The following is an 11,657-nucleotide window of genomic DNA, read 5'->3' on the forward strand; positions in this document are numbered from 1 at the left end:
GTTGGAGTAGGGACTGGATATAGGGATGGGCCTCCCAGTTTTATCCATTGTTGAGTTTCCAAAAGACACAGACTAATAATGAGGTCAGGAAAGGATGGTATGTACACATGAGGGTAGAAATTATGGAAAGGTAGAATGTATATACGAAGGCTAGAATATACATTACTGTTAGTAGTTTTACTCATACTTAACAGAGCAAGATTTATACATAAGTGAGAAGGTAGATATATGGATGAATAGGAAGTGATCTATGAATATCCGAGAATCACATATTTTTTAAGATCAATCATTTTTAAATCTCTGTTTTCATGCACTTTTGTAAGGACGCTTTACTGTTCTTATAGTGATGTGGATACCTATTAGCATATTGAATGGGCAGTGACATACATGTGCAGTGTAAACCTGCAAATAAACAATTTTTGTGGCACACACTGATAAAGTATTGGTAGTTTATTCTCTGTGGGATCTAGTTGACAGGAATAGATAAACCACTTGTAGTGAAGGGTCACTATAATGTTTTGTATTTGCCTTTACTCATTTATTTTATATGAAACAAATCCACTTTCCCAACTACCAACTCAAGAGAATTTTGCTTCCTTCCCTTAGTTATGGGAACCCTCTTAGGTTCCCTTAGGTTTTCCTTTTTTGTTTGTAACTTCCCTAGTGTTTAGTGGCTCCTAAACATTTCTCTCCAAGATGTATATGTGCACAAGTACATAAATAGATGTCTTTTGTTTTGCTAATAAGTAACATATCCCTGAAAATTTTTGAATAAGTAAAAAAATAGGAAAATACAATTATTGTAAATATAAGAATACAGTATATAACAGTTATGTAACACATTCTTTCAATAATGAATAATTACCTTTAATTTGTAAGCTTAGCTTTTGCATGCTGAACCTACACATGTAGCATTATTGAAAATGTCTTAAACTGTATGTGTTTGTATATAGACTTCAAAACTTTTACACACACACACACGTCCTTGCTTTACTAAACAAGATCCATTGACTATGATCTGTTATTTGGTGGGTGAGTGTAGGGAGGGTAATCCTTGTGAACGTCATGGGGTCTGTTTTGTTTACCATGTTTTACCTACCACCTCGCAAAATACCTCAGACATAAATTTTTGTTGAATGAATGAGAAAATTTTCGTTGCCATACTGTTTGTCAGTCAGCACTTCTTTTACTGTCATTTTTCCTTCCTATTCTTGTCTACTAGGAGCTTTGAAGTCAGATAATTTATTACTGTTTTTGTGTCCATCAGAAATGCATATGATTTTGCATTTACTTCTGAGTAGCTTGGAGGATTCTTTTCCTTCTTGGCTTTCGGTGGTGTGAGATGGGGAGGGTGCCAGAGATTTCTGAGTAACTGAAGCATAGTATTTGTATATTGTTTCTCAAAACAGGGCACACTACCATGCTGAGTAAGCACTTAGTAAATATTTATTGAAAAAATGTATAGAATAACTGATGTATTTACACAGGAGTATGTAATCTGGTGAAACAGTGCTTATTATTTTGCTTGTGTTTTTATTTTAGTATTTTTTCTTGGTTTCATTACAGAGTGTTAAAATGGAATTTTACTAATTATAATTCCATAATTACAGTTTTGTGCTGAATGCTCCAAATATCAAAGGTAATGTGGGGCATTGAGACACGCAAAAGATTTAAAATTTACCATTTTCAATTAGGTCCCTCAAAGTTCTGGAACCCTGGCTCCTGCCCAGAGTGATGTCCTACCATATACAATGCTGTTGGCATCTCAACCACTGTGGAGCCACTTCAGGAGCATGGAATTGGTCAATTGGGAATTGGGTGGTAATAGGATGAGTACATTTTGTCTGTTTGTCACATAGCACTGTTTTGTGTAGTTCTTTCGTTTATATTCTTTGTCTTTGGGGGATGAACCCTGGCCAAACCGTGCCATGTGTTAGGGGAAGAAAACCTCTTTTTGACAGCACATTCCTGCTCTGTGGTGGTTGTGATATCACCAGCATATGGCATGCTGGCATCTCTGCAAAGGGGCCAGAGGTCTGAGTCTTAGGAGAAATCTTCAGATACAGACAAGAGCCAAACCTGGTCTTTTAATAACATATTTTGGCACATTTACACATGTCATTTACACTAATCAGTCAATTGTGCATTTTTCCTTTGGGGGGGAAACAAACTTGAAGTTTTCTTAATGCTTGTTGTTTATCCCTAGTGAGAATTGAGTTAAACGAAAAGTATATATTACTGGCATGGGGACATACTGTCAACATTTGATATTTGATTTTGCATTTGAAAGTTATTCCTAGTATAACATTCATTGTGTTTTATTCTTTCTCTAGACAAGTTGGCATTAAGAATGGAATGTTTTTTGGGCAAGCTAAACAACTTTGTCCTAATCTTCAAGCTGTTCCCTATGATTTTCATGCATATAAGGAAGTTGCACGAACAATGTATGAAACATTGGCAAGGTACAGCATATACCACAGTCACTTTCATGTCTGTTCTTTTACTTCTTATATTTAATAATGAAGAGAATCCAGCTTTCTTTAGGGTTGGCAGGGTCATATTTGCTAGACTCTTAACATCTTTCAGTGTCCCATTCCTCAGCAATTCCAATAATCAGTAGCTCAATCTTAAGGGACATGTTTGCACTTCTCAAACTGTTCAGGTGCTTCCTGATAATAGGTATAAACGGGTTCTCTGCCTGCATAACTTTAGTTAAGTGGCTCTCGTTTTCTTCCTTTGGAACCCAGACAGATGAAAGATTGGCATTTTTTAACCTAATTATAGTTTCGTTTATGATTAGATAAATGGGTTAACAAGTGGAGACTCTAAAACCATTTATCTTCTAAAATCATTAACCCAGACAGATGAAAGATTGGCATTTTTTAACCTGGTTTTTTTTCTTTTATTATGTTTGAATTATAGTTTCGTTTATGATTAGATAAATGGGTTAACAAGTGGAGACTCTAAAACCATTTATCTTCTAAAATCATTAGGTATGCCAAAAGTTAGTTTTTAAGTTTTTAGTATAGTGTCAGGGTGGTTGATTAGTTGGCTTGAGAAAAGGAGGTTAATTTTTAGTTGTAGTGTAGGTATATTTAATATTAATTCAAAACTCAAAATTTAAAATAAATATATTGCAGGCCATGCATGGTCTGAAGCAGCAGTCAGCATATTTTTTTCTATAAAGGGCTAGAAAAGGTCTGTCCCAGCTCCTCAACTGTGAAAGCAGCCACAGACAGAAGTATTAGTGAATGGGCATGGCTGTATTATCGATTTACCAAAACTATCTGGACAGTAGGCCAAGGTCTGTTGACCTTTGGAGTATATTAATGTTCTAAGAGATCCTTCTTGTACCTCTGTCTTCACCTCTTCCTCTCCTTTGTTACACATTATTTTGAATATCTATTTATTATCTATTAAATGCAAACAGTTGTTGATGGTGCTGGTCCTACAGAGAGGAATGAGATTCAATCTCTGTTTGATCAAGAGAGAGAAAATAAAAGGAACAGATGATGGTATCTGGCATTAGTTTGTGGGTCTGAGTGCTGAAAGATAAGCCATTTATAATCACAGCTGTCCTTAAGATCCCACATATGGGAATGTTGGTGTTACCAAGTTTTTAAATCCTGTTCCAGAGCTGGGGTCAATAGAAGCATCCAAATAAGGGCTGAGAATGGATGACTGAGCTGGGTAGTGGTACAACTGTGTTTTGAGTATCAAGGCATTCAAGCAACTGTCAGCCTGAATCTCACATCAGGAGGATTTGAGAGAGAGCCATGACACATACTAGTCCTGAGATAATTTTAGTTTGTGCAGACATTGTCAGTGACATGTGGCTTTGCTATGGGAAAAAATTCAGTGGTGTTCTCCTTTCACTCTTTGGAAATCCTGCCTCGGCTTCATATTCTCCATGTTTCAAGTTAGCTTTCACTCTGAAGCAAAATTCTTCAGATCAGGTGCACCCTTCTGCTCTTACCTTTATTTAAGTGTAAACAAAACACTCATTTCTTAAATGAATACAGATATTCAATATTCATTAACCTGATTTGTAACCTGCAGTAAGATGTGGGTGAGATGAGGCATAGTATACCTTATCATGTAGATTATTAAAGACACATTTTTGACCTCGAGGCCTTTCCAGTTGCCTTACATTTGTGGTCCACATATTGGATTAGCTTTGGAGCCACATGACAACTCTGCTTTTCTTTTCCTCTTCTGTAGCTAATTAAAACAAGGCCTTTGTGTAGATCATAACCAAAACCCAAAGTATTTCTACATTCAGGGAATGTCATCTGTGTTCTTTTAGACAGGTATTTGGGGTGATTGACCTTTATATCCTTTATATCCTATCCTATATCCCTATCCCAGGTCTGCTACAATGAAAAGTATTTAATTATGGTGTTTTTGTTTAGGAAATCATCAGTTACTTAATTTGATTTATGTAATTTTTCTGTCCATTTGGGATTCTGATAAACCATGTTTGAAAATATTTTAGATGTTCTGACAGTTCTAATTCACCCACTAATTTTTAGATGTTCAGAGTTTTACAGTATAGAGAAACTGGAATAATAATTTCTGTTGTATTTTTGGTAGTTATAGGAAATGAGAAAATACTAATTCGTTTTACAGTTAAAAGTTAGGTGACTAAATAGTGGTACTTCGGTCAGTTTAATTAAAATGCTAATACTGTTTAGCATTTTAAGTCTTATTAGGAAATGTGAAGAAAGATGCCATAGGAAGGCTGGACTTGGTGCAACATTAGTGTCTACTAGATGGCAGGCTGCGCCTGGTTCACTGCCTTTGCTCTTTTGTTGATAGCTACACACATAACATCGAAGCTGTGAGTTGTGATGAAGCACTGGTAGACATCACTGAGATCCTTGCAGAGACCAGACTTACTCCTGATGAATTTGCAAATGCTGTCCGCATGGAAATCAAAGACCAGACCAAATGTGCTGCCTCTGTTGGAATTGGTTAGTGTACAGCTTATCTCATATGATTCATTTTACTCAAAGTATTGTTTTGTGATCACTGAATATCGTTTAATATTTAAGAGTGATTTTTTTTTTTTTTTTAGATTTTGGTGTTTTTTTTTTTTTGTTATCATATCACATAGGCCCCTGACTTCTAAAACTGTTCTTAGTATCACTCATATTTGTGTAATACGTGAGATAAAAGTGTTAGAAACATAAGTCAGTGATTGATAATGGTATCTTTCAGATAAACAAGTTGGAATATTTTAGTTTTTCAAAAAATGGGGAGAATTGAATTCAATATTTGTAAACATACTCTTTAAAAAACACTTTCTTTCTTACATGTGTGTTAAAAAACACATACTCTTTTTTAACACTTCCTGAGAGGAGGAGGGGGCATGCCACACCACACAGGGCCACATGGAGAAGCCCCCAGTTTTGGTCAGGAGGCAGAAGCAGGGTGAGAGGAAATCCTAGGCCAGAGCCTATATTGGGGTTTCTGTGGGAAAAGCTGGACAGAGCAGAGCAAACAGCCTTGAATTGGCTACTGTGGATAATCCTGTGGTTTTAGGGCTATATGCGGAGATCTCTAGTCCCCTGGTACCTTGGCCCTGGGATGATTTAGGGGAGGAAAACACTGTTTTTGTGTGTGAGCTTGATGAGATGGTTGGGGGTGGCTGGCTTGCATATGAGAGATGTTGATAGGTGTTGATATGACAGCTGTTTGCTGTCCTTAGGAACCAGCTAGCCCTCTCCCCAGCCAGCAAGATTTTAAAGGTGTCAGAACATGGTATAAGATACAGAAAATAAAAAACATGATTAATACATTCATAGCATTCTTCCTGTTACTAGCTGGCCTACCTTTATCCTCCCATGTTTGGCCCGCAGATCCTTCTCAATATTCATTTAGGGCTTATTTTCTGTATTCCAGTATCTGGCATGGGTTTTGTTTGTTTTAACTTGTACTTCTTTCTAATTTACAGGTGTGACAATGTGAGTACAGTACATTCTTTTAAGTTTAAGCACGTAATTAAAACAAAAATCCCCCATGATACTTCCATTCCTCAGCCCCCTCTCCACAACTCACCACTTTTATCGTTTTAGTATGACTTTGCAGAACTTTTTCTCTTAATGAATATCTACATATCTACCCTAGGAAAACCCATAGTTGTTATATAAGTCTTCCGTAAGACTGAGGCATATCCTTTTTATAAGTGTTCCATAAATTCTGGAGATTTTATTATTTACATAACAATTTACCTGACACCCTCTTCTCACAGACCCCTGATACCATCTCTGTCCCTGGTAGCCTTTTCCTCTGCTCTGCATTACTTCTCCATGTCCATACCACACCTGGGACCTCACTGTCACTATCTGTCTTTGTTTTCAAGATGCTCATACCCTCAATTTCTCCTGCACATGGTTTTTTTTTTTTTTTAATTAAATATAGTTTGTTGTCAAATTGGTTTCCATACAACACCCAGTGCTCATCCCAACAGGTGCCCTCTTCAATGTCCATCACCCACTTTCCCTTCTCCCCCACCCCCATCAACCCTCAGTTTGTTCTCAGTATTTTAGAGTCTCTTATGGTTTGCCTCCCTCCCTCTCTGTAACTTTTTGTTTTTTCCCCTTCTCCTCCCCCATCGTTCTTTGTTAAGTTTCTCAGGATCCACATATGACTTAAAACATGTGGTATCTGTCTTTCTCTGCCTTACTTATTTCACTTAGCATAACACTCTCCAGTTCCATCCATGTTGCTACAAATGGCCATATTTTATTCTTTCTCATTGCCAAGTAGTATTCCATTGTATATATAAACCACATCTTCTTTATCCATTTGTCAGTTGATGGGCATTTAGGCTCTTTCCATAATTTGGCTATTGTTGAAAGTGCTACTATAAACATTGGGGTACAAGTGCCCCTATCCTGCACATGTTCTGATTATATAGTGAGACTTCGGGTTCCTTGGGTTCCCTTCCCCCGCCTCTCCCTGCCCCCATAACCCCCCTTCCAATAGCACTCCTTTGGCTTTATTTCCCTGCCTAGCCTGGATGCATTGGTTGGTGGGATGATCTGATTTCTGATCATTGCCTTCAGTGCCTGTAAACTTCCAATCATAAGATTAGGACTATTTTTTCTGTTCCTTTACCAGGGGTAGGAGGTGTTGAAATGACACTCAGTTGGGAACAAAGGGAAACCCCTATCCAATAACCATGTGGATTATAATCTGTCATACTTAACAAAATTCTGCCAGTTTTGTACTGTGTTTGAAATGATCAGAAATGAAAATTGTTTTTCATTGTTTCTGAAAGAAATTGGATAGGTAATTTGTAGATGTCTTTTCTTAAGAAATTTAATAATAATTATGAATATTTCTTGAACATTTTTTTTTAACTTTATAGGTTCTAATATTCTTCTTGCTAGAATGGCAACTAGAAAAGCAAAACCAGATGGGCAGTACCACCTAAAACCAGAAGAAGTAGATGATTTTATCAGAGGTCAGCTAGTTAGTAATCTACCAGGTAAATACAGATCTGTGCTTTTTAACTTTCATTTATTGTAAACATTTATTAGTGCTTTTCATAGTTTTGGAACATAATTCTTTTCCAAAACATGATTATATATTTTTTTATCCATGATTGAGTGCCATGAAAACTAGAATTTGAAATTCTGCAATGAGTAATTCCTTACCAGGACCTGCATGTTACCTTTTACTTCTGTTTCTCACATCTTTTAGTTTAAGTATTTCTCAAGTGACAAGATCAGGGGATGCTAAGAAGTCATTTTAAATATGATGAAATTGACGTTTCGCCCCTTAAATAAATCATAATTGAAATTGTATACTTCTAGGCCAAATACAAAGTTTGAGAATCGATACCCCTATTTATAAAATTATACTGCTGCACTTGTGACAGGTTTCTGAATTTAGTAAGAAAAGTAGAAAATGTACGAATCATATTAGGAAGAGTAAAGCCTAAAGATGAAGTGTTATGTTTTGTTAACTCAGAGGTTGAAGTAAAATGTCTATCTCCACCTTTCTCTGCTAAGGGCCAGGATGTTTAGTTATTTTATATTTTTGTGTGGTTACTGTGTGGCTAACAGTCCTAGCATGTAAAAATCTTTCCATAGACAAATCATCAAATATAATTATAACTGAAAAACAGTTGCCCTTTTGAGGTCTGGAATAGATCTAATTTTTTTTGTGTGTAGGACAATTCCGGTGGGGCTCAAAACCATGAACTGTAAGATCATGATCTGAGCTGAAATCAAGGGTCAGATGCTTAACCGACTGAGCCACCCAGGCGCCCCAGTAGATAGATACCTCTTTCTAAGAAATGTCTCTAGGGGAAGTGTCAGACTCTTGATCTCAGCTCAGGTCTTGATCTCAGGGTCATAAGTTCAAGCCCTTTGTTAGGCTCCATGCTGGATTTGAAGCCTACTTAGGAAAAAAAAAAATGGGAGTTTAAGCTTTTTTTATTAGCCATCTCTATTAGTTTGCTAAGGCTACCATAACAAGATACCATAGACTGCATGGCTTAAGTAACAGAAACTTATTTTCTCAGGATTCTGGGGGCTAGAAGTCCAAGATTGAGTTGTCAGCAGGGTGGTTTCTTCTGAGGCCTCTCTCCTTGGCTTGTAGACTGACCATCTTCTCCCTGTGTTGTCACATGGTCTTTTTTCTTTATGCGTCTGTGTCCTAACCTTTTGTTACAGGGACACCAGTCATGCTGGATTAGGACCCACTTGTATATGACCTTATTACTGCAATTACCTCTTTCAAGTTCCTGTCTCTAATTATAGTCACATTCTGAGGTATTGAGTGTTAGAAGGAGACACAGTTCAGTCTATCACACCATCTTCTTTAAACTGAATCATTTTTGTTAGTTTTGTTTGTTTATTTTTACAAGAAATAGAGTTTTTAGTTCCTGAAACTGGCAGTCTTCCTTCTCACTTCCTTTTGTTTCCTGGCCAGAGGGACTTTATTTCTTGAAGGGCAAGTTTTTGAAGTTCCATGTCCTGGTTGAATTCTTAGCACAGCATTGAATTTCCTAGGGGATGTCTGAAATATAGTGAGGGGTGGCAAGATTGGCTCCCTCTGGCAAGCCATCTTCCCATGTGGCCTCCTGTCTTCAAAACCAGGTTTGTATCCGCCCAAAATTCTTCATGTGATTTCCATGTGTCTGTCAACTTTTAGCAAATTCCCAAATTCTTAATCAGATAAATTTAGAACATTTCAGGTATGCAAAATGTCACTTTGCTGTTGTTATGCCTGTCTTGAAGATGGCGTTATAATCATCTTTTTTCCAAAGTGTGCTCCACAGAATACAGGCTGTTCCTTTAAAAAAAGATTTCACATGTGTGTGGGTACCATCCCTGGTGGAGACACACATAGTAAAAGTTGAGAATTGTTGCAGTAACCATATTTTTGTTAGGAAGCAGTCATTTCCCAAAGATATTTGAGGATGAATAGATAGTGCCTATTAACATCTTGTGGAAAATATGATATTTAATATGATAGCTCTCTGGCCAATAACCAGAAGAAACTCAGGATGAATGAACACACCTCCCCCATTGTCCTCTGCAACCTCTTTTTGGCCCTCTGTGCCCATAAATGTATACATGGCACACAGTTGTCTAGCACAATATATACAATTACTGTAGCTCCTTCAGAAAGAGAAAACACACTTCCAATAAGTTTATGTTTTAGGGGACTCTACAGAAAAATGATCATATGTTACACTAACATTACCTAATGAGACCTGTTTTATTTAATTAAAGAAAGGTTTGTCCCCAACAGCTATTTGAATACAATAGCCACTTCTTTGAGTTCTTTGGATCTTTGCAAGGCTTTTCACCTTATGTGTGCGCCCTTAACTGAAGGACCTGCTGCACCTGGGTTTGAGCACCCAGCCTGCGGTTGCCATCTCTTCATGCCATTCTTAGAGAAACACCATGAGCATGTAGGTGTACATAAAGATGTGCGCTGTTCTGATACGGGAACCAGTAACTAAGTGAAGCTAGGAGGATTTAAGATTTAATTAATTATAGTCAAATAAAATTCATTTCCTCATCTGCACTAGTCACATTTCAGTGCTTAATAGCCACATGTGGCAAGTGCCTACTGTATTAGACAGCACAGATAATATTTTCATCATCACAAAAAGTTCTCCTAAACAGTGTTAATTTAGACGGTGAAAACTTTATTCTTCTATGGCACTGTCAGTGCCAAGTCTGGATGCCAGGGGAAGAGATACTACTGGCTGTTTTTAATCTAGAATAATAGTTATGCTTCAAGGACAGATAAAAAGTCTTTGTCCCAGTGGCTGGACTGGGAGCTTCCACATCTCTTTTTTTTTTTTTTTTTTCCTCTTCTCACTTGGTTCTAGGCTAGCATATTTTCTTTCACTTTCCTTTCTAGGTGGCTGCACTCAGTTTGAGCCTCAAGACCCTATTACTTTGTCCTTAGAGGTGTCTCCTTTCCTTTCAAATACATGATGCAGTCAGTTAAACTAGCAGTCCTCTTAGGGTTTTGGTGCTGATTAATTTTTCCTCCCCACGCAGTATGGTAGGGGTTAGAGGTGGGCTGCCGCCCCCACATGCTTCTCTCTCCTGTTCAACTTCAGGGCCATTCCATTTCATTAGGTAAGCTTGCAGCAGACTGGGTCTTTTGTTTTTCCCTAGAGGGACAGTGTACTTAGATTAGGTTGACTGTAGTTAATTTGGTGATATTTAATATGATAGCTTTTCTTTTGTACCTACTGGCTAATAATCTGTTCTGCTGTATTGAAGATACTGTTCAGAAACAGTAGGTTTTCCCACTGCCACACCCCAGCACACATAGAATTAATCCAGGATTATTGCCTCTTGCTGATTTTGCAAGTCAGAACATATCAACAACTCTCCAGTTCTCCGAGGGAACACGAATAGTGTGTCATGTGTGACTTTGGCCAGTTTAGTGTCTTTCTTGAGTTTCTCCTCCCCATCATGAAAAATACTCAGATAGGTTTCACTTAGAATTTCACCTTTTTGTGAATGATACTCCTCTGGTAGATTTTGTTGTTGTTAAAGCTGACTCTGGTATTCTTTCTTGTTCTCTGTTCTTACTTGAACTTTAAAATGGCACTGATGGGAGGCAGCACTCTTAACACCTTTCATCTAACTTCAGGAGGGAATAACTTATCCCACCTCCATGGCCATAGATCTCTTGTAAAGTTGGCAGCCTCCTAACCCTGGTAACTGCTTCAAAGAAGTTCTCCTGGCAGAGCCTGGACTAGACCAGTTGTCTTTCTGCCAAAGACCATTGAGAGAATAGACACTGGAAGAATGATAATCAAGTAATGAGCAGAACATAGCAGACTTCACTCTGAGCTCTCCGCCAAGCTCCTACAGAAGACCAGAAACAGTCTTTTTCTCATTGGTGGAAATTACTGATTTGATGGTGCAGAGCCATCGTGACAAGAATTTTAGTTTCCTAGGTTACTCTTAAATATCTCTCTTAGATATGTGTACCTTTGTTAAGATCTTGGGCAAATTGAGAGTGACAACTCATCAGTATCCTCCAGGTGAGGCTCAGACCTTGCATCTGGAAGAGAAGGAGACAGGGACTGTGCTGCATGCAGGAGAGCTGAGACCTTTTCAGGGAGATCGTCTTTGTTGACAGAAGAAATCTATCTTGTCCCCGCT

At 37.8% G+C, this 11,657-nt stretch overlaps 1 protein-coding gene across 11 annotated transcripts in view; it reads left to right on the plus strand.

Annotated features, from left to right (window-relative positions):
- Nucleotides 1-11,657, plus strand: part of REV1 (REV1 DNA directed polymerase) — a 90,959-nt gene that overhangs the window by 65,663 nt on the left and 13,639 nt on the right. For 8 of the 11 annotated variants that reach the window (XR_008289266.1, XM_027072651.2, XM_053200467.1 and 5 more), the window contains 3 exons: nt 2,334-2,462; nt 4,819-4,973; nt 7,376-7,495. Coding sequence is in view for 10 of the 11 variants with exons in the window: in XM_027072651.2 (XP_026928452.2) it covers nt 2,334-2,462; nt 4,819-4,973; nt 7,376-7,495 (404 nt within the window). In the remaining variant the exon portion in view is untranslated. Of the gene's footprint in view, nt 1-1,694; nt 1,822-2,333; nt 2,463-4,818; nt 4,974-7,375; nt 7,496-11,657 lie in introns of those variants that run through there. The other 3 variants (XM_027072659.2, XM_053200470.1, XM_027072652.2) reach the window with 3 other exon arrangements.

The sequence above is a fragment of the Acinonyx jubatus genome, chromosome A3, assembly GCF_027475565.1.
Source record: "Acinonyx jubatus isolate Ajub_Pintada_27869175 chromosome A3, VMU_Ajub_asm_v1.0, whole genome shotgun sequence".
Lineage (NCBI taxonomy): Eukaryota > Metazoa > Chordata > Mammalia > Carnivora > Felidae > Acinonyx > Acinonyx jubatus.